We start from the raw sequence: 21,371 nt of genomic DNA, 5'->3' as shown, positions 1-21,371 counted from the left end.
AGCAACAACATAACTCTCTTCCCGAGCCGGACACGAACGTCAAGAAGGGATGCCACTGTGGGACGGTACATTCTAGAAAGGGTCAAGATTAAGTGAGATTACTTTAAAAGATTGCAACAGCTTCTCCCTTTGCTCCATCAGGTCAGATCAGCAGTGTGTCATCTAATCTAAGAGTGTTTGCTGTGTGTGTGTTGTGTGTGTGTTTGAGAGAGAGAGCTATATAGCAATACCAACACATGAAAACTTGTCTGCAATTACTCTTCTATAGGGGGGAGCAGGAAGTGAGGCAGTTAGCGAGAGGACCGGCTAGATTAATGAAAAATAAATGTGTTTACTGAATGGCTGTCACAGAAGAGTAAAGACCGCAGAATGCAGATAGGAAAACACTTACTCTTTCAGCTGGTCTATAGCCTCGCTCCCCTTCCAGGAACCCCACCCCCCCCGCCAGGTACTGCTAAAATCAGCATTACAACCATCACAGTAGATCATCAAAAACTCAACCGCCATCACCTTCGTCATCATCGCCGTTCTCATGTACATGTTTTTAGTTCCTTTCGCCATCCATTCACACAGCCGGGGGAAATTGAAGTTGACCCGATCAATATGCGATACGAAATGAAATTAGCTTGCCAAGGCGAGGTGAAAATGTGAAAGGGATAGATAGGAAGTAAAAGAAGGCCGTAAACACTCACCAATCAAAACACGCGCACACACACACACAATGACACCACATCGAGAGCTTGTGGACGTAATGCAATTACGGGTGTCGGGAGATGTGGACGACTGCTGAACTAATCAGCATGAATCACTACATGAATCTAAGACAATGGGATAACCTCAGCAACAGGACCGGAATGGAAAAACACAAGACACCTGCACTTGACCTGCACTTTCACAGTGAAATGTGATAGGCCGCACTTTACCCATCATGGAACCGAAATGCCGCAAAACAGGTTCGGAATTTATCTGCTTCTTTTGAAGTTCTTATCTTTCTTCAGCGACGGATAGCGATTGGCAGCAGGGCAATACTCCATCTGTTCATTTCAATATGAATGGGCACTGGGAGTTTTGGGGCCTCGTGGAGCTGCAGAGATGTGAAATTGCGGATGGTGGGCAGAGCGGGCCGACACGCAGGGTTAATTCAGCCTTCCTTTGATGTCTGCATGTGTGGGTGAAATGAGCCTGGTGGTCCGGACGTCACACACACACACATGCACGTGAAACAGAGCACTTACAGATTACACATTGAATATGCTAACACAGATGTGCAAACAAGACAAAAGTATGCTATTAACTCCATACAGTAAACCCTAATCTATAGTTACCAAATGAGGGGCTACTGTGAAACAGTAATGTGCCAGCGACAACGCATTTTAATGGCAACAAGCTTAGACGCTAATACTAACGCAATCAAACACATTTGCATGAAAACGGCAAACTATGAAACTGACATTTATTTTCTTTCTAAAAATCACATTGGCCTGTGTACTGTTCGCATAAATCGTCCACGTTATTGGACGTGCACGAATGTGTGTGTTCATGATTGACATACAGCCAGGCTTGCATTATGTCTCGTTCACTTAAGTCAACTGCTGACATTAGTCTGGAAGCGTGGGGAGAAGTCATGCTGTAGGAATTCTGCTGGGGTGTTCTTATCGTTTCACAACTCAGACAAAACAACCTAACCACCTCAGATAGACATTCTCAGATTTCCCATCCTTTGTGAATAGTAATTATTTTAATTCAGCCAAAAGAAGAATAGGTGTGACGTTGAAGGTTAAAGAGTCTCTGCTGGGTTAGGTGAGTTAATTGCTGACAACAATGGTAATTCTGCCAGGAAGGTTTCCAGGAAAGGCTGTCCTGAGACACGGAGACATATAAGGCCTACTTACGCTGCATTTTAATTTACTGTTGTTGTGTTTTTATTTTTTTTATCAGAGTGTTCCTGGAATATTAATGTCAGTTACGTAATAACTTTCGGTGCGTTGCAGTAATTAACATCAACAACATTTCTGGGAAGGGGGAACAACAACTGCATTTTGGAAAATAATGAGACTTTGCCACAGATCAACAATTATCACAGCAAGTTAAAATGTTGCACGTTTGACCAAGCACTAGTATTGGAATAGGCGAGGTGGGACGTTTGCACCTTGAAAACAGGCGTAAATATAGACATTGCAGTTTCACTGGGGCACGTTGGGTTGGAGGGCCCATATAGAGTGCGGGCCCTCCATCAATGTGTTGGGCAAAGAACAAGTTCTTGTTTGCTACCTCAGAAATACACCTGTATTCAAAGAACTCTTGTGAAATCAGAACTGGTGCCGTTTAATATTGTTGCGCTCGAAAATTATAATCCTTCTACATCACGCTTTACATTTCCTTGGGTAAAATCGTCACTAGCAATCTAAAACAAAATGATAGCCTTATTTTGCATGAACTATAAAAACTATAGATAAACTATAATAAACTACTCAACTAAATGAGTAATTTCTTATTTTCTTTGATATTTTGTTCATATACGATATGCAATGTTGATTGCTGGGTAGTATATATGTTGTGGTCCAATGTCAAATCCAGAGGAGGGTCGTCAGGGCCAGCCAGGCCTTCTCTGCTGGCCTAGTGATGTCAGAATTTATTTTCATTAATGTATTTTACAAAGTTCGTTCCCCTCAGTCTATTAACGTAATTTCATTGCTATTCACAGTTGCGCTGTTTCCAGTGCACCTCAGATAAATCTGAGTTTTTCACCTGTGCTGTCTCTGAGTGAAAATCTACCCTGAGGTCATCAGAATTTCAAGGGAATCTCCTCTGCTGTTGAAGCAAATGGGGATGATGCTGTTGATTGTCATATTCTTTAACCAATCAGTTTGCCATGTTTGGATGAATCCTTTGACAAGCCGAAGCCTTCTAGCTTTCCTAGCCACATTAGCATTTCTTGTTGTGTGCTCGGAGGGCTAGTTGGCTAACTGAAGTAAAACTAGCTAGCACGTAACATAGCAACATCTACGGATTTACTGGCAAAGCCTTTTTCGAGTAGGACCTTTGAAGAAAAGCTGAAAACTGTGAGGAAGGATCGACCAACCCCGCAGCTAGCTACCCTGTCCCAGTTAGGGAAAGGATTTGTGTGGCACTATCAATCAACTTCGATCAACTACAAAAAGTACTCCTGGCATCAAAGGAACATTGTTGTTGTGAGTAACTACGTTACGCCAGTGCTTGACATTGAGGCTTATTTTTATAGCAGCATCAAGTCATCCTTGGGGCGAGGCTGGCCAATCTGCGTTGCACACGGCACATGCTAGAAGCACCGGCACGGCTCAAACCTCGACTGCGGTGGTCAGAAAGAGCACCATAGACCGCTACGCCACCCGGGAGACACAACGTATCTGTGATAATGTCATGTGGATAGAATGTGTGGGTGTGGACACGGCTTAGAACAGAATCAAAACTATGAATTGGTGTGTCCGCCCAGTTGTGCATTAGCGTGTGCACGCAGTGGGCCTATACACACGTTTAGTGTCCGGGTTTGTGGTAAGATTCTGCCATGTGTGAGGGTCGCATGTGTGTTTTTTGTCATGTGCGGTAGGGGTGGTGTGTGTGTGTGTTTGTGCATGCGTGTGTGTGTGTTTGTGCGTGTGTGCGTGTGTAATGCACCGATTCTAATGCCAGAGCACAAATCCCATCAAACAACCAAACCCTGGGAATAGGGCCAGAGGCAAAGATGAGAACGGGTCTAGCTTGGAGCCAGAGGAAAGGAGGGGAGAGGCGAGGAGAGGGCTATAGAGGAGAGGAAAAGCGAGGAGAGAATTGTGGGGGAGGGGAACAAACTGTCCATCACACAGAAAGAGAGAGAGGAGGATAAAGAAAGTGTGAAAGAGATAGATAAAGAGATAAAGAGAAAGATGAAGAATAAAATGGGCCAGTACTGCTTCAAATACCCTTTTCCGATGAAATTAGTATAGCCTACATGATTAAATCCCCAAAATGCTCCGGGAAATGTACATCTGTATTAGTTTGGGCCACACCACCTCAAACCGGTGATGAATCAGTTGGAAACATTTACTAGAACCACAATTCCTTCCCGTTTTATATGAACATTCATGCAACATTATGTCCTATTTAAGATAATCATATTGCATGATGTCATGTGTAAAAAAATAAATGCAAGAAATAACCACTTTTGGAACTGTTAATGCTTCTTAATAAAACATTTGAATCTGAAATGTGTAAACCCTGGTTGATTTCAACAGGCCATTATTTTAATGCTTTATTATGGTGCCAGTTCATATATATTGCACAAAACAGCATTTCACAAAACTTCAAAAATATAAAAAAATATACATTTCACATATGTATATATATATATATATATATATATATATATATATATATAACATGTTAGTAAATATATGTTTGTCTGATTTTGCACCTGTAATTTGCCACCTGCTGTGTCACGCCTGGAAGAATGTGAGCTGTTTCACAGAGACATCAGCCTTTGTTCACACACAAGCTGGAATTTAAACACACCTGCACACACACACACACACACAGACACACACACACAGACACACACACACACAGACACACACACACACACACATAGAGTGCAGATATCCGTTGTGTTCCAGGTTAGGTGAAGGGGAGAGGAGAGGAGACAAGCTCCTCCTTTGACAGCCAGTAGGTTTTTAACAGCCTTCTAATCCCATTTGGACATATTCTAGTAAATTCTCTCCCCTTAACAGAATGCAACATGCTCTTTATACCCGAGAGGAACCAAAAGCAGCAGGATCAATGTGTGCACAGCTCCCATCGCATTCATCAAGCAGTCATTAGCTACACATATCTGCCCGCCCCCCAAAAACTACCATTAGTTACTGAACTTCATAGAGTGGGCTACACACAGCCATGAGCGATGCTAAATGAGGCTTGCCGGTCATGATTTGAAGGAGATATATACTGGCCTAACATTCAGTAAAGCTACTTTGAAAAAAAAAACATTTTATGGAAACTGGGTATGCTGGAATCAAACAGGGAAACACGTGATGTAAGATGTTTATTATGTGTCCAGAAATGACATAACAGCCCCGGCTGGCAACTGGCCACAGAGTAGGCAGTGTCCTGAAATCCGCCCTATTGATTTCAGTTGCTTGGCTTTGCTCAGGGAACAGAACAAGTCGCCTAAGCTCTGCAGACATGTCAACAACGAGCTGTTGGACACAGTGGGTCAGCGATCTGGAATGACGTTACAATACGTGGAATGAAGACCGACGTTAGCAGAGGACTTCAATCTATGGTATTATTAAAAGTATAATCTAGACAGAATTATTCAACAATATGTGCAGTTCTTATTGTATGAATCGAATACCAGTTCATTTAACGTACATGTTTTTATATAATGCAAACATTTTTAATCAAAGCTCAAATGTTTATGGATATTTGTCATTAACTGTGGTTTGTAAGGACAATGTTCAGGTTTCTTGTATGCAGTTTGGTAATAAATGCAATTTCACAACCACAAAAGCACAGCCAAGCCTTCAAAACAGGTACCCCAGGAATCTTTGCAGACCTTTGTCAGAAAGCCAATAAATACTGGGAAATGAAACGAGTGTGTCTGTGTTCCCTTCCATTTCTCTGTGGAGTGTGAATGTGTCGGAGAATAATGCTGTTTACCATCTCTCAGACAGGCAGACCAACGTCTGCACCCCCAACCCAGCTATCTGCTTGTTTGATGAGCCTCTGTGAAGAGTCTGTTTGCCACCCAGTTCAATTTGATCGTTTTTTTGTTGTTGTTGTACTTTAACAGAAAAAGGACGCCAGCATTCTGTTAGTTATCACACAAAGAGACACAACACACACACACACCTAAGTGCTAAGGGATGAACTCTGACATCTTCAGCAGCGGGCTCCCAGTGCATAGCATTAGAAGCCTGATAATAGAGATACAGAGCCAGAGAGAATCACAGAGAAAGAGAGAGAGAGAGAGAGAAACGGGGGAGAGACCAGCCCAACCCCCGTCTGGCGACTGAAGGTGCGTGTATCAAGTGCACGTCCTGTTCTGACATAGTGGCCACAGCCTGACAAGAATGTGACACGCTCACCACACGGGGACACATTCCCTGAAAAACGTGCCACCTTGGACACATCTACGATAACACAACCTGCAAAACAGGTCACGACTCCTGCAGCTGTGTCGCACGCTGGGTTTGCCCGTACCGTAGATACACATACACCTCAGACCCTGGCAGCAGTAGCGTGGACTGCATCATCACTGACCACAAACCGGAGTCTCTCAGAGTGCTCACACTCAGCCCATTAACACCAATTTCAGACCACGGCGAAGTCACAACCTCCTTAGACGGAGAAATATTCAACCATGAGGAATCAAAGCCCAGCAGACAGCAAACTTCAGAGAAAAGCGATAGATGGAAAGCAGATAACGCACAAACTTACCAAAGAACGATTGGCCAAAACAAATATACAATCCTTGGAGGCTCACTTCTTGGACTAAAGGTTTCCCTGGAAACACATTTGAAATAATACAAGCAGTAAAACAACAAAAAACAACAACAATGACAAATGTTCTTTTTAGACTGCAAAAAGATTGAAAAACATATCCAACCAAAGACACAGATCTGAAACAATGTGTTTATTATAGGGAAACGTTAAAATAGCAGAAAAATACATGAAGGACAAAGAAATCCAAACAACATTTTCAACAGACGCATTTCTTCTCTTAAGGCCAGGGGGGTGGCACAGGGTTGCAGCCTCAGGTCTTCTCTCTTCAACATTCATATAAACAAGCAGGCAAAGGCACTGGAAAAGTCTGCCGCATGCAGCCTCAACCTAAAATGTCTACTATTTGCAGATGCAGTGCTTCTGTCCCACGCCACAGAGGGCCTACAGCAGGCCCTGACAGTGAATGTCAGTGACAAAAGTGATGTTGATCCAAAACATATCCAGATGCCAGGACTGCACATACACATTCTCCACAGCCACTGTGGCTCTGAAGCGCACAGAGTTACGTCGACTTTGCCCTGAACATCATTAGCACCTCAGGCTGTGAAAGAACTGAGGGACAAGGCAAGAAGGAGCCATCCCAATAACCATCTGGCTAAAGGTTTTCCAATCAATTATAGAATCCACTAACCAATGAAAAATGATTGGGACAATTAAGACTATTCGTTAATTTAGAAAAGACATAAAGATAATTTAAATTCTACAACAATCTAAAGGAAAGTTTTTCACAAAACCTTCCTTAACCTAGACAAAGGTTCCCTCAGCCAGCTAGTTTTGGGCCTCTATTACCAAACACAAACACACCCTACAGAGTCCTAAGAGACCAACAAAGGTAGAGCCAACCAATGGATTAAAAAACATCTAACTAATTGATACACTGGAAACATCTTCCCAAAACAGAGCAGATAAGAATGCTATATTGCCCTAAACAATGAGTAAGCAGTGACTGACCTCCAGACCACTGGGACTAAAACAAAACTCACTGAAGATAGCCTTTGGCTCTTGAGATAACGCAGAATATGGGCTTATTTAAATTCAGACAACTAATAAAATGCTAGATAGAATTATCATATTTCGCATAATAATTTCCTTAGCATTTGAATTTACACCAGCATGTTCAAGACATACCACACGTACCACATGACCACGGGCGACAATTGAGGGAAAATGTACCGTTACTGCATTGGAACTTGATACAGTTCCTCGGATGGTGTCGTCACAAGCTATCAATCTGCAAATTTACGCAACAAAATAATCTAACGTATTGAGTCTTCTTCGATATGCCGGAAAATGTATTGTAATGTAAATAAGCCCTATGTAAAATTGGTCGTTTCTGTAGCAACAAAATGAAAACACATAATCCCAAATAAAACATATCAATATAAACTAACACCTATCATTTCTCCTAGGAAATTGTCTGCAGGTGGGTAACGTCAGTCCTTCTCTTGTCAGCACATCACACCATTCCACACGTGAGACAATTAGATCAATTTAAAAGCTTAAAAGGAACAAACAACAACATAAGCAACCACTTACTACTGTAGGAGAAATGATATGTGTTTGTTTATATTGGTATGTTTCATTAGTGATAATGCTTTCTCATGTTTTGGTTGCTACAGACAAGCCAGTCAATCATAATTTATATAGAACTGTAGAAATAGTGGGATGAGGGACTGGGTAGAATCTGTAGCAAAGAAAACCTGAAACAGTATGAATGTAATAATGATATGGTAATACAACCCCATTTTCAAAAAAGTTGAGACGCTGTGTAAAATGTAAAATAAAGAAAAATTAGAAAAGAAAAACTAAATGCAGTAATGTGCTAATCATTTAAACCCTATATTCAATTCAAAAAAGAGTACAAAGACAACATATAAAATTTTGAAACTGAAAATGTTTATTGTTCCTAGAAAAATTTATGCCCATTTTGAATTTGATGGCAGCAACATGTTAAAAACAAACCTGGCACAAAGGCAACAAAAGACTGGAAAAGTTGTGTAATGCTAAAAAAAACCTGGTGGACTAATGGGCAACTAATTAGGTTAATTGGCAACAGGCCAGTAACATGATGGGTACAAAAAGAGCATCCCAAAGAGGATGAGTCATTCAGGAATATAGATGGGAAAGGGTTCACCACTCTGTGAAAAACTGTGCAGGGATAGTGCAAGAATTTAAGCATAATGTTTCTCAACTTAAAATTGCAAATAGTTTGGGGATTTCGTCACCTACAGTACATTATTTTTGTAAGATAATGTACAACACAGAAATCTCTGTATGCAAGGGACAAGGACGAAAAACAATATTGGATGGCCATGATCTTCGGGCCCTAAGGCGGCACTGCATTAAAAACAAAATGATTCTGTTGTGGGCATCAATGGATGGGCTCAGGAACACTTCCGAAAACTATTGTCTGTGAACACAGTAAGTCACTGCATCCACAAATGAAAGTGAAAACTCAACCATGCAAAGAAACCATACATAAACAAGATCCAGAAATGTCTGTGCCTTCTCTGGGCCCGAGCTCATTTAAAATGGACTGAGGTGAAGTGGAAAACTGTCCTGTGGTCTGACAAATCAATGTTTTAAAATTATTTTTGGGAATCATAGACACAGCGTCGTCTGGACTAAAAAGGAGATGAACCATCCTGCTTGTTATCAGCGCACAGTTCAAAAGCCAACCTCCGTGATGGTATGGGGGTGCATTTGTGCACATGTCATTGGTGACATGCACATCTGTGAAGGCCCCATTAATGCTGAACAATATATACAGGTTTTGGAGCAACATATGCCGCCATCCTGATGACGTCTTTTTCAGGGGAGGCATTGCTTATTTCAGCAAAACAATGCCAAACCACATTCTGCACGTATTACAACAGCATGGCTCCGTAGTAAAAGAGACTGCCTGCAGTACAGGCCTGTCTCCCATTGAAAACATGTGGCGCATTATGAAATGAAAAATATGACAAAGGAGACCCAAAACTGTTGAGCAGCTGGAATCCTAACACAACCCCTTATTGTGTCATTCATTATTTCCAAGGTGATGTCCAGAACATCTGTGTTTATTCCTTACATAAAAAGTAGAATCACTATCATACTGCAGATAGCGTCTCAAAAGTGCCCCTTTTACAACCAGTGAAAAAAATCCTAGAATGCATCTTTAAAAAACTCCTAGGTCTGTTAGGAAAAATGCTGCAATGTACAAACATATCGACCAAATGTTTTACCATTTGCCGTGAAAAAAGGGCAACCAGTGGAGCACACAGGATGTTGGAAACATAAACAATATGAATCTATATATTTTCCCTTCCCATTCATACTCAAAACCATTTGCTCAATACACAGCTTATAACCCTCAAACTCAACTCTGGACCTTGATGCCTGGTCCACTCTGTTCTTTCTCTAATCAGGGACTTATTTAGACCCATGCCATATAACATAACATTCAATATGATTTTTTTTTCAATTTTGTTATATGTTATATGTTTGTTATATAGTTAAGTTATTTATTATACCTTTCTTATTTTCTACTTGTTTATATACTAACAGAGAGAGAAGGAAAGAGAGAGAGACACTCAGAGAGAGATGAAGTGAGATTGTTCTCGTCTCTACATTACTAAACAGTGTCAGCTTTATATCCTATGGATTGGATCCCCACTGGAGCGTGCGTGAAACCTTAAAGCCAAATATCTATAGGTTCACAAAACACACAAGACAGAGGAGACCAAAAAAGAGATGAGAGGGAAGAGGGAGAGAGAGAGAGAGGGAGAGATCCAGAAACGGGGGGAGACAGAGAGGGGGGAGAGAGGGAGAGGTGGCAGAGGAACAGTGAAGGAAGCGGAGGGAGGTTAGGTCAGAGCTCTTTTTTCCTTTAAAGGTAATTGCTTACAGTGGGGAGCGGCACTCAGCTTTTTCTGTAAATTGTCTTCAGGAGTAAGAGCTATTAAATCAAGGAACCAATTACATTGATCAGAAGTTACATCATCGCCAATGTACGCTGAAGAAACAGCACAGCACACTGTGTGTATGTGTGTGAGTGTGTGTGTGTGTGTGTGTGAGTGAGTGCATGTGACTTCAGCTAAGGTCAGCTTTAGAGAGAGGGGTGGGGCTACTGAATTAAGTGGATGGTGTCTAGTATGGCGTTGGGCCTCAGAGTCAGATTACGGGAAAGAGCTGGAGTCAGCGATAGTCAGTAATCCACCAGGACTTCAGAATTTAGATCCACTGTTTTTGTTGATGGGGTAGACTTGAGCCTCTACCTAGAGAAGAAAATGCTCCCTACAGTATGGAGGCAATAATGTTTTCGGAAGAACAAATGTAAATAGATCGACGTCACTCGCAATTACATCCATTTACACCACATAGCTGAACAAATTTGCAGTAAAAAACACACATTACAGACAAACCCAGAGACACAGAACAGACTGGCTGCTCATGTTAGGATTGGATAAACCTGTAGCGACACATGGGGGCTTAGGACTAACCCGAAACCACTGACCACACACACACACACACACACACACACACACACTCTCCTCTCTGTATTTGTATCCAGCTCATTTTGCTCAATTTATCAGCTTTAATTTGAGTTCTTTAACTGTGTTTCGTGCCTCATCCTTGCCCTGGGCTGGATACTGGAGCTTAGTGATTTAGTCTCTCAGACAGATACTGGGGAAGGAGACTCTAGGGTCTGTCCAGTCTGCTGCTGCAGGACTTCATTCAGTAGACATACGAAAGAGAGGTGGTGTGGAGGGTGTGAGGGATGGAGGGATGGAGACAGTGTACTAAAGGCTACTGATACAGAGCCTGTGTCTTTGGATGTTGCAGTGAAGGAAGGGGAGAGGAGAGGGATGTTACCATCCCAGTGTGTAAAACAGTGTTGGTCCCATGCTAATGACTGGTATAGTATTGGGACCATGCCAGTGTGTGGTATAGTATTGGTACCATGCCAGTGTGTGGTATGGTATTGGTACCATGCCAGTGTGTGGTATAGTATTGGTACCATGCCAGTGTGTGGTATGGTATTGGTACCATGCCAATGTGTGGTATAGTATTGGTACCATGCCAGTGTGTGGTATAGTATTGATACCATGCCAGTGTGTGGTATAGTATTGGTACCATGCCAGTGTGTGGTATGGTATTGGTACCATGCCAGTGTGTGGTATGGTATTGGTACCATGCCAATGTGTGGTATAGTATTGGTACCATGCCAGTGTGTGGTATAGTATTGGTACCATGCCAGTGTGTGGTATAGTATTGGTACCATGTCAGGGTGTGGTATAGTATTGGTACCATGTCAGGGTGTGGTATAGGGTACAGTATTGGTACCATGTCAGGGTGTGGTATAGTACTGGTACTATGTCAGGGTGTGGTATAGTATTGGTACCATGTCAGGGTGTGGTATAGGGTATAGTATTGGTACAATGTCAGGGTGTGGTATAGAGTATAGTATTGGTACCATGCCATGGTGTGGTATAGGGTATAGTACTGGTACAATTCCAGCATGTGGTATATTATTGGTACCATGTCAGTGTGAGGTATAGTATTTGTACCATGTGCATGTGTATATTAGTATTGGTACCATGCCAGTGTGTTTATTAGTACTAGTTGAGGGATGGAGTGTGTATTAGTATTGTGTATTAGTGTGTGTATTAATATTAGTTCCAGGCCAGGGTGTGGTAAAATTGGTATCATGCCAGTGTGGTATAGTACCGGTACCATGCCAGTGTGGGGTTAAAGAGCAGTCATGTGTTTGAGCCTAAATAACGAATGCTGATCAGGACTTCCTGATTGTAATGAATTAGGATCACAACATACGTTACAATGCTTTACCGTTTATTAGACTCTTTAGAGAAGGTGGTGAACTATCGGCAATAACCGTGTGTTTGTAATAAAAACAGAGTTAGTGTACTTCAGGCCATCATGGCAGTATGTGGGTGTAATCCTACTCTGTGCTTATCAAACCAGTCTGACTAAGCTGGATATGAGAAAGGAATGCCAGTGTCCAGCCCAGCAGCCTCGCTCAGAACAACAAATCACAATCAGCCACCAGGATTATAATGAGGAACAGAGCATCCATCCTTCTTTATTAGACGCTCTATCTCTCTCTATCTCCCCCTCTAGCTCTCCTTTCACAGGTCTCCTCTCTCTGTAACTCCAAACTCTTCTCTCTCTCTCTCTCTCTTTCTCTCAAATCATACACATCTCCAATTCTGTCTCTATAAATATGCCCACATTCATCAGATGTCTGTTCTTGCTGTCAAATCCTCCATCCCTCACCCAAATATTCTCCTATTCTAAACGCCACTACCCTCTCTACTTCCTGTGTTTACCTTCTTCATAAACCATCCCTGCTCTTCTCTTTCTCCGTTCACTCTGAATGGCTGTCTTTCCCTCCATCTCTCACTCACTAAATACCCACAACAGAACAGAATACATCCGATTACATTCAACTTCCCAACTCCAATCTCTCAGCACAAGACAAACGGATTAATCATTCGCCAACTCATCACTGTTTTTTGGCTGTAGTTGTTTTTTAACCGTGACAATAAACTGTGCACGAAGAGGCCAGCGATGCAGAGGGAGGCGGAGTCGTCACCAGCCGCCGTAGCCCTTAGAAGATTTATATCGGACACACGCACGGAGAGACGCATCCATTTAGAAAATAGCTTTTCCAGGCACGCCGGGCCATTTACCACACCATGTGATGACTTGGGTTTGGGGGTGCAATAAATGTTATTCTACACCAACTCACTACCCCACGTGTCCACGGCCTCGGAGATACGTAAGCGACGGTTTGGACAACCTGTACATTCCGGCGGATGTCAAATTATTATAATGGAAAGCAATCTGCACCAGTGGCGTCGTTAGGCCTGAATAGCCCCAACAATCTCAAATTGACCAAAAAACCAGAGCCCCTGATCTATTCACCTATAATTCCTGCTAGACCAGGGTCCGCGCAAGGTATTGCGCTCTGTACGCCGCACGTGTTGTAGCGGTCCAGCTTGGCTTTGCAATGCCGTTTCGAATGTAGAGAAACAACACGTAGCAATTCATTTCTGTGGTGCATGGATTACGTCAAACGTATCTTCAATAAATATAATGAAAATTGTGTTTGCAAGGCATTAGACTAACACACACATGCAAATATAACACACATACCGGACAGTCAGGCCAACATAGCCTTCCCATTTGGCAAATGTGCTAGCAAACACACACTTCGAGCCTCATACACACATTCGTGCAACTACACTTTAATTACGGTAAAACCGTATTGACGCAAACGAATACCGAATCAGATGAAATACTCCCACAACATAAAATCAATCCCATTCCATCTGACAGTGCCAAAACAAACTAATATGCATTGAATTGACATATTTGCTTGCACAAAATACACACCCCTATTCAATAAACATTGACAAAAAGTAAGAACATCAAAGCCTGTATTCATATGAGTAAATAGCAAGAGCAATTGATGTATTTGCTAGATGCATCTATGGCACCAGTAGCCACACATGGGTTCAGGCAGCTCACAAACATGTCTCAGTCAGTGTTGACAACCCACAAATGCTGTCTCCATCCACAACATTTCAAGCTTGCTGTGGAATGAGCCCTAAGCTGAGGTAATTTTTTTGCTTACATATCTGGACTTTTTGGCTGTAGACAAATTTCAAATGTACCCGTTGATTGTTAAAAAAAATTAACTTATGTCTCATGACCTTAAATCAAGTGTACTGCAATATCAGAACCAAAATAATCCTGCAAGCTGTTTCAACTCAACAATGTACTGTATGCAAGCAATGTAAATGTAACCAAACAACTTGTAACTACAGAACATGGTACATTTTAATAGTGTGGATCGGTACAAAGAATTGTTGTGTCTATAGACGGTCAGATCAACCAATCACCACCATTGTCAATGCTCTGCCCAAACACACAGACACTGAATTTTACATTATTTCAAATACAGTATAATTATACATGTGGATACAAAGCAATTATAAATGGTTAGGGATAACAGACAGAACAAACCACACAAGACATTGATGGCACATTCAGGGTTACAGCAAGGGAGAAATACGTCCTGTGATACAGCCTGAAAACTCAGCCCTTTGCTTTCTCCAGTTCCTCTACAGTAGCTACTCCTCTGTATGCTAGTTGATCCATCATTACCAGCAGCTAACCTGGGAGATGCTTTGGCTGCAGGAACCATACATGTGCAGTGGCCCAGTATGGTCGCAGAGCCTATCGGACATCTCCAAAACAGCAGTATTTACCTTTCTGTTACATCATTTCAAATAAAAAATTTAGCAATCCAGGCAGCTACAGTAGCTAGCCATGACACAACCTGAACATTACTCATCCAGAATCACCATAATCATCGCAGTATGGAGTGTGTCTGAAAATGGACATGTTGAAAGAAATGGGCAGATCAACAGAAGTGTGAAAAATAAATTAATATAGCTAGGCCTATATTTTTTTATCACTATAGATGACTTTTGAAAAATTTGTGTAGCTAGCCCCTTCGCTGTCCAAACGCCCCACATGGAGATTGAACGAGCATTCCTCTGAACACAATGGCAGCTGTCACATACAAAGCAATGCTACCAACTCCCCACAATTACTTCAAGGTCTCAGAGCGAGTGACGTCACCGATTGAAATGCTTATGCCGCAAATCATTAACTAAGAAGCCATTTCACACCTATTACATAGGCACTAACTTAAGTCATTTGATTTGTCTTCTGAGATGGAAAAATTATTCAATAACATTGCAAACACATACTGAGCTCTTAAAGACTTATAATAACGCATATGGTTTGTTTTGTATTACATACAATAAATGCAGTTCATACTGTATATGTATTGCCTCTCTTCCCTTCTTATATTTATTGCATGTGAAAGATAATATTTAACATTTACGTAACAATAGTGAAAATAGCTAATTATTAAAAAATTGACTAAATAACTTTTACTTTAAGTACTTTTTAATTGATCTACATTTTACTTTAACTTGAGCAGTTTCCTAGGCCAGTAATGTTACTTATGTAAAAGTTAATTAAAGATATTTCAGTCTGTTCACATACTCTGGAGATTGGTCGTTCAAGTTAGTAGATTGAGGCAATGGCATTCAAGCCACAGATTTCTGGCGGTGTTGTTATAGGCTACATAACATTGAAGCAAGGGTCCACCAGACCTTCAACAAATTTGGGATGGACGTGTCTGGGAATGAGATAAGTTCATAAAGAACGTGGAGCAACATCTAAAGGACTATAAGGAGTAGAAGTTGTGACAATCTAGCTCTTAAAGTAAGTTCCTAGCTAGCAAATATGAAATGTCGCTTAGAAAACAAATAATCAGTCGTCATATAATGAATAACTAGCTACACCAACTAACAAGGCTTCTTGCTTCGATCTAGCTATTAGCCTACAGCAGTGCCAGCTCTAGCCTTTTGGGGGCCCTAAGCAAAATTGTATTTGGGGCCCCCTCTCCCCTATCGATCAGGGGCTCCCTAGCAGTCGGACACCCCTTAGCAGTTGGGGGCCCTAATCAACCGCTTATGTTGCTTATGCCTGGAATAGCATTGAATATAATTAGTGTGATACCTGTTATATTATAACCAACTAACCACTATATTAGCCTACTTTGTCGAAGTAACAAAGTTAGAGAGACTGAGAAGGATGCAAAGAAATTGACTTAATCATGAAATAACGTACATTTTCGAGAAAGCAGAGCACTTGACTTGTGAACAGAGAACTTGACCTGCTAGGTGAATGCTGCTGTCCTGCTGTCGCGTTTGGTAGTACCTAACATATCGGGATGACAGTCACAGTAAGCACATGTTTACAATTTTCAGTTTCATATTAACTGATAATGTAACGTTGGTAAAAACAGTGAACTACAACTCTTTTCAAAACCCTAGTCTCATGGTAAGTAGCTGTAAACAACATCACTCAAATCAAAATTGTGTCATCTATACCGAAGTTGATCTACCCACTTTTTCTGACACGCCCACTTTCCGAAAACCCTCCAAGTACCCGGTCAGCCATAAATTGATGTCACTACCATGAAGACGCCACAGCCATTACCATCCCCGTGGCAACTGCTACAACCACCTCGGGCGTGGCCTGGCTGAATCATTGTGTCGGACGTACAGCGAAGCATTAGATCCGGGTCCATTTCTGGCCCTGGAAGCACAGTGAACGTTGGAAACCGGCTAGAGGTCTGTCAGTTTAACACAGCCAAACCATCTGCTGCCTCAGCACTCTGGTGGCCCCCACACAACCACAGAACAGAAAGAGACACAGATGTGTGTAGTCTCCAGAGAACACAAACAAACTGATCGTCTCATGTTTCCATTTGGCCCGGAAACAATACCACTGTTTGCCTGGCTTCAAAGAAAGACAAAGAGAGTGCGAGGAAGGAAGGTAGAGGGAGTTAAGGTAGAAAGAGAGAGAGCATGAGCGAGACAGTCAAGTTCTTGTGTACATACCCCTCTCATCTGCTGGGTTCCAGTGATGAGTTGCAGAGTCCTCTCCAGATCCTTCTCAATGCGATCGGCCCAGTGCATCATTCTGTGGAAACAAAGACACACAGCCGTTAGCGTAGCCTTTTATTAATATTAGGATTTGGGAAAGGGTTTGAAAAGACAAACACTCCCTTCCCTCGCTGAACCTCATGCAGTACGTGACGCGCATGACAGCGAGTCAGTCTGGGTCTGTCAGTCAGTCTGTGTCTGTTAGTCAGTCTGTGTCTGTCAGTCAGTCTGTGTCTGTTAGTCAGTCTGTGTCTGTCAGTCAGTCTGTGTCTGTCAGTCAGTCTGTGTCTATCAGTCAGTCTGCGTGTCACTTTGTCCCCCTGTCCCCCACTTCCCCACAGCTCTCAACGTCTTTCTCTCCCAGCGTCAGTTTTTATTCATCAGCGCCCCATCCAGACATTACTCATCCCGGTAGGGTTCTGTTTGGACGGCGCCGAAGTGTGTGTGGTGTTGGATGGGCCTGGATCAGCAGTGGCGCCTAAAAGGGTCTGTAATCAAAAAGCTGCACGCCTGACAGAAGTGCACAATAAGCAGGAGGAGCTCTCATCGGATGGAGCCAAGTCTGGAATTAAGAGATCAAACGTCTGGAGCTCATCACAGTATATCTCTTGGAAAGCCTACAAATGACCTGATGGATCAAGAGGTTCACAAGCTGCAAGTTAGCAACATTGTGTGGAGTCCCCTCCCCACTCAGGAACCATTGGGCTTGAATGAGAAATGATTACATTAACCTACATACTTAAAAAAATATTATAATAATTAAAAGAATAATAATAAAAACTAAGCTACGTGCAAATGTTAAGGAAAAGGTCACCACACATTATACAGACATGGCACTGTTCCCTTTCTCCTGTGGTGCTTTTGGTGGTGGTACTTTGATGAGAGGATAGCAGCCAACTCTGAGCCATCTAGCACAGGCCCATTAGACACGGCTGATAGCTAATCACACCCATCAACAGCACAACGCCGTCCCTTAATAATAACATGACAGAAAAATGTCAGCATTAAATGTCAGATTCTTTAGTAAAACAGGAGAAGACAGATCTATTAGGTAATGTGTCTGCAAAAAGACCTGGAGCCTGAAGTTAACATGGTAACCAGGCCCGATGACAGGAATAGGAATGAAAGATAATGTTGGTCCATGAGACGGTGAGAACAGTCATACGTTGAAATATTAGTCACATGTATGAATGTGTATCATAATGTATGTTGTTAATAATAGGAGATATACCCTGAGAGCAAGAGAAGAACAGAGGAGTGCCTCTGAGAGGATTGTGTGAAGCAGCGTGCTGAACAAAGCTCGCTGACTATGAAAAGGTCACCTAGCAATGAAGTGAAAACAGGCTTAAAGTGAGACCACAGTGGAGCAGAATGCACTGATGCTAACAGCTAGTGACAATACCTCTCTCCCCAAGCTGAACACATTCCTTCTTATATTGCTTGACTACTATCCTATCCTAGACACACACACTTGCACATTGACAGAAAAAAAAATCTAATGATGTACACACATACTATACTAAAATACACAAAAACACCACACATAGACCATAGACACTCACACACAAGCTTTTGGTCCCTCTCTGAAATTCATTAGCACTTGATCAACACCAGTGAAAGAAAGGGCATACATGGATTTTAAACTAATGGGGTCAAATGTTTATTTTCATACACAATGGCTCACACATAACGATGCAGCTAAAAAAAACAATTACAGTGTGACTGCAGGGGTTAAGGCAACTTATGTAAACTGTATCAAGTAACCAAATGAACCGTGCGTAGATGACATGTACATTAACCTCAGAAATGCCACAGTGCTCAGTCTATGGTGGACTTATCTGACGTCTAAGTTAAGCCAATGTTGACCTTAATTTGGGATGTTGGATATTAAATCAAAAGGCTTTTTTATAAATCACGTTTGTATGAGCCAAGAATAAATAATTAGGCTACACGATAATGGAAGTGTATGAATAGGCCTAGAAGTAGGGCTGCAATTCATGAAATATCCCTAAGTGATTGTAATACATTTACTGGGCCTGTTGTTCAAGGCCAGAAACAAAACCGATTTAAATACAGTATCAACCTAACAGCCCAGCCATTCTGTCAGGTGAAGCAGCCCGTTATGTTACAGGATTTGCCAAGACGTGACAATTTTGCAGGTACTAGATTACATTTGGACATGGTCAAACCAAACAGCTATACTGTCCACTAGGGAAAACCAGAGTTACACTAACTTCTAGTAGGCTGGCAGCCCATCAAGAGGGTTGTAGACACAGGCATCAGCTTTGAGGTTGCACTCCCATGTGAGTTACAAATGTGTTGCTTCATTTTGCCTTTCCCAAACATAATTCTAAACTCAACCACTCAGAATCCGTAAATAAACGTAATCATCTAACCCTAACCCTAAACATAATCCATTTTGGTTTCACTCTGGGATAGCTTGACAGACAACAATTTGCAAAGCATATTAAAACTTCAAGCCATAATTAAACTGTTGATGTCATCTTGGGAAAGGAGTGCTATTTCATTTGGAGTAGGTTGTGTTATTGTACTATGCACCACCTAAACAAACATTAATAGAACTGTCATGGAACACTCATGTTAGGATTCACAAATGAGCATTAACCGTTCAATTTTGATTGATATTTTTTCCATTTAACACTGCTTACTGTCCAATAAAAGTAATAGAAAATATAAAGTAACGTAGGTAATATTGATGAGGATGGTGAACATGATATTGCCATTTGAAATTCAATTGGTATGACCTTATTTGGCCTTTCTGAACATTTTGGTAGAGCTCTGTAATTTCCCAAATATCCATCAAGTTGGAAGGAAAACAACTGCAAGTTATTATCTGAGTTGCAAGTAGGATTTTAAGGTAAAATTAAAAAAGGGGTTAAAAAGTATTTCATAATCAAAGATGGACTACTCGTATGCTTATTCAACATATGGAATGTATTTAAATAAATAACCAATAACCTGATGTTCAACACACACACACACACACACACCGACGTCAACATCCAAACACTTGGGTTCCTCAGAATTAACCAATGTCACATTGTACATATCTCTTCAGTGTGGTTCTCTATTTTCACTTTGAAGACTCATTAGCACTATTTTAGTTCCAGTTTAAAAGCTATCAGACATGTCTGTGTTAGCACTGCAGCTAACTGTGATTGACCTTGACAGTCTTAATAGACTCTAATAAATGCCTTCATTTATTTTCTGAGGGTGAACTCATAGGCTTAATGTAAAACCAGGCACGCCTTCTGGTTATGCAACTGGCCATCATGTCAATAACAATATAAAATGTGCCTTTTATGTCTATTCAGACAAGATAGCATAATGATTAGTAAATGCTTACATTTATATTGGGCAGAGAAGCATAACACAGCTATATCGAGAATATCTTGACAGAGTTGTTTCTGTGAGAATCGGCGTAATAAATCCTGCGATGGTCCAGTACACAGCTCTCGGCTACAAATAGCCTCCGAAGCAGGCCTGATAGCCAGATAACTTATTGCCCACATACACAGTCAGTAGCTTAATATGTCATAGGCTATAATGTCCGACTCAGAGGATAACACCTATAGCATGAGTTTGAATTAGGCTATACGTGTTCTTATTAGGAGATAAACAATGACAGAGCTCAAAGAGAGTATTGCTTTGTCTTACAAACAGTGCATTGACAGGGGTGGGGCTGGTTTTGGAACTGGAGTAAAGTAAGGGATGAACCTAAAGAGAATGTTACCAAATTAAATAATAATAAATAGCTAGACAATACATCTACAGAAGTAAATGTGGTGTGTTTGCTAGCTAGTTTATATTGAAAAGGTTTAAGACATTAAAGTTGGTAGATGATAGCCTAATCATGTGAAAACCAAGTTGGCTTGGGGTTTTGAGCTTGGAAGGTTAAATAGATACAATTGATAGCTTAATTTATATTAATTCTGAAAAACAATGTAGTGAAAGTTTTAAGTTGGGATAGCCTAAACATGTGAAACAAAGTTGGTCTTTCTAGCTTGAACGGTTCTTGAGATATTGTTTCAGGGTCAATTAATTGTGAAAATAGTTGTTTGCTTGAATAGTGTAGCATGAGAAAAATATAGAATTCTTGGTTTTGTCTCCATTAAAGTCTATGGTATCTTTTCCCCCATTGAAATGCATTGCGAGCTTGTTAAAATATCGTTATAATTAAAATTGTATAAATTATGTCAAAACAATCTTCTGAAGCAACTGGAGTCACCACAGTCAGGAAGTTGTTTCGTCTTTATATATTTAATTGGTTTGGCTGTAGAGCAATGTAAAGAAATGCAT

General features: G+C 41.3%; 1 protein-coding gene across 5 annotated transcripts in view; it reads right to left on the bottom strand.

The window, feature by feature from the left end:
- The window catches only part of cacna2d2a (calcium channel, voltage-dependent, alpha 2/delta subunit 2a), a 176,595-nt gene that overhangs the window by 153,132 nt on the left and 2,092 nt on the right, over positions 1-21,371 (bottom strand). For all 5 annotated transcript variants that reach the window (XM_029114229.2, XM_029114230.2, XM_029114231.2 and 2 more), the window contains exon 2: positions 17,007-17,088. In XM_029114229.2, coding sequence (XP_028970062.2) covers positions 17,007-17,088 — 82 coding nt within the window. The remainder of the gene's footprint in view (positions 1-17,006; positions 17,089-21,371) is intronic.

The sequence above is a fragment of the Esox lucius genome, chromosome 17 (assembly GCF_011004845.1).
Source record: "Esox lucius isolate fEsoLuc1 chromosome 17, fEsoLuc1.pri, whole genome shotgun sequence".
NCBI classification, from domain to species: Eukaryota; Metazoa; Chordata; class Actinopteri; order Esociformes; family Esocidae; genus Esox; species Esox lucius.
Note: the sequence above shows the minus strand (reverse complement) of the source record. Positions and strands in the feature narration are given on the sequence as shown.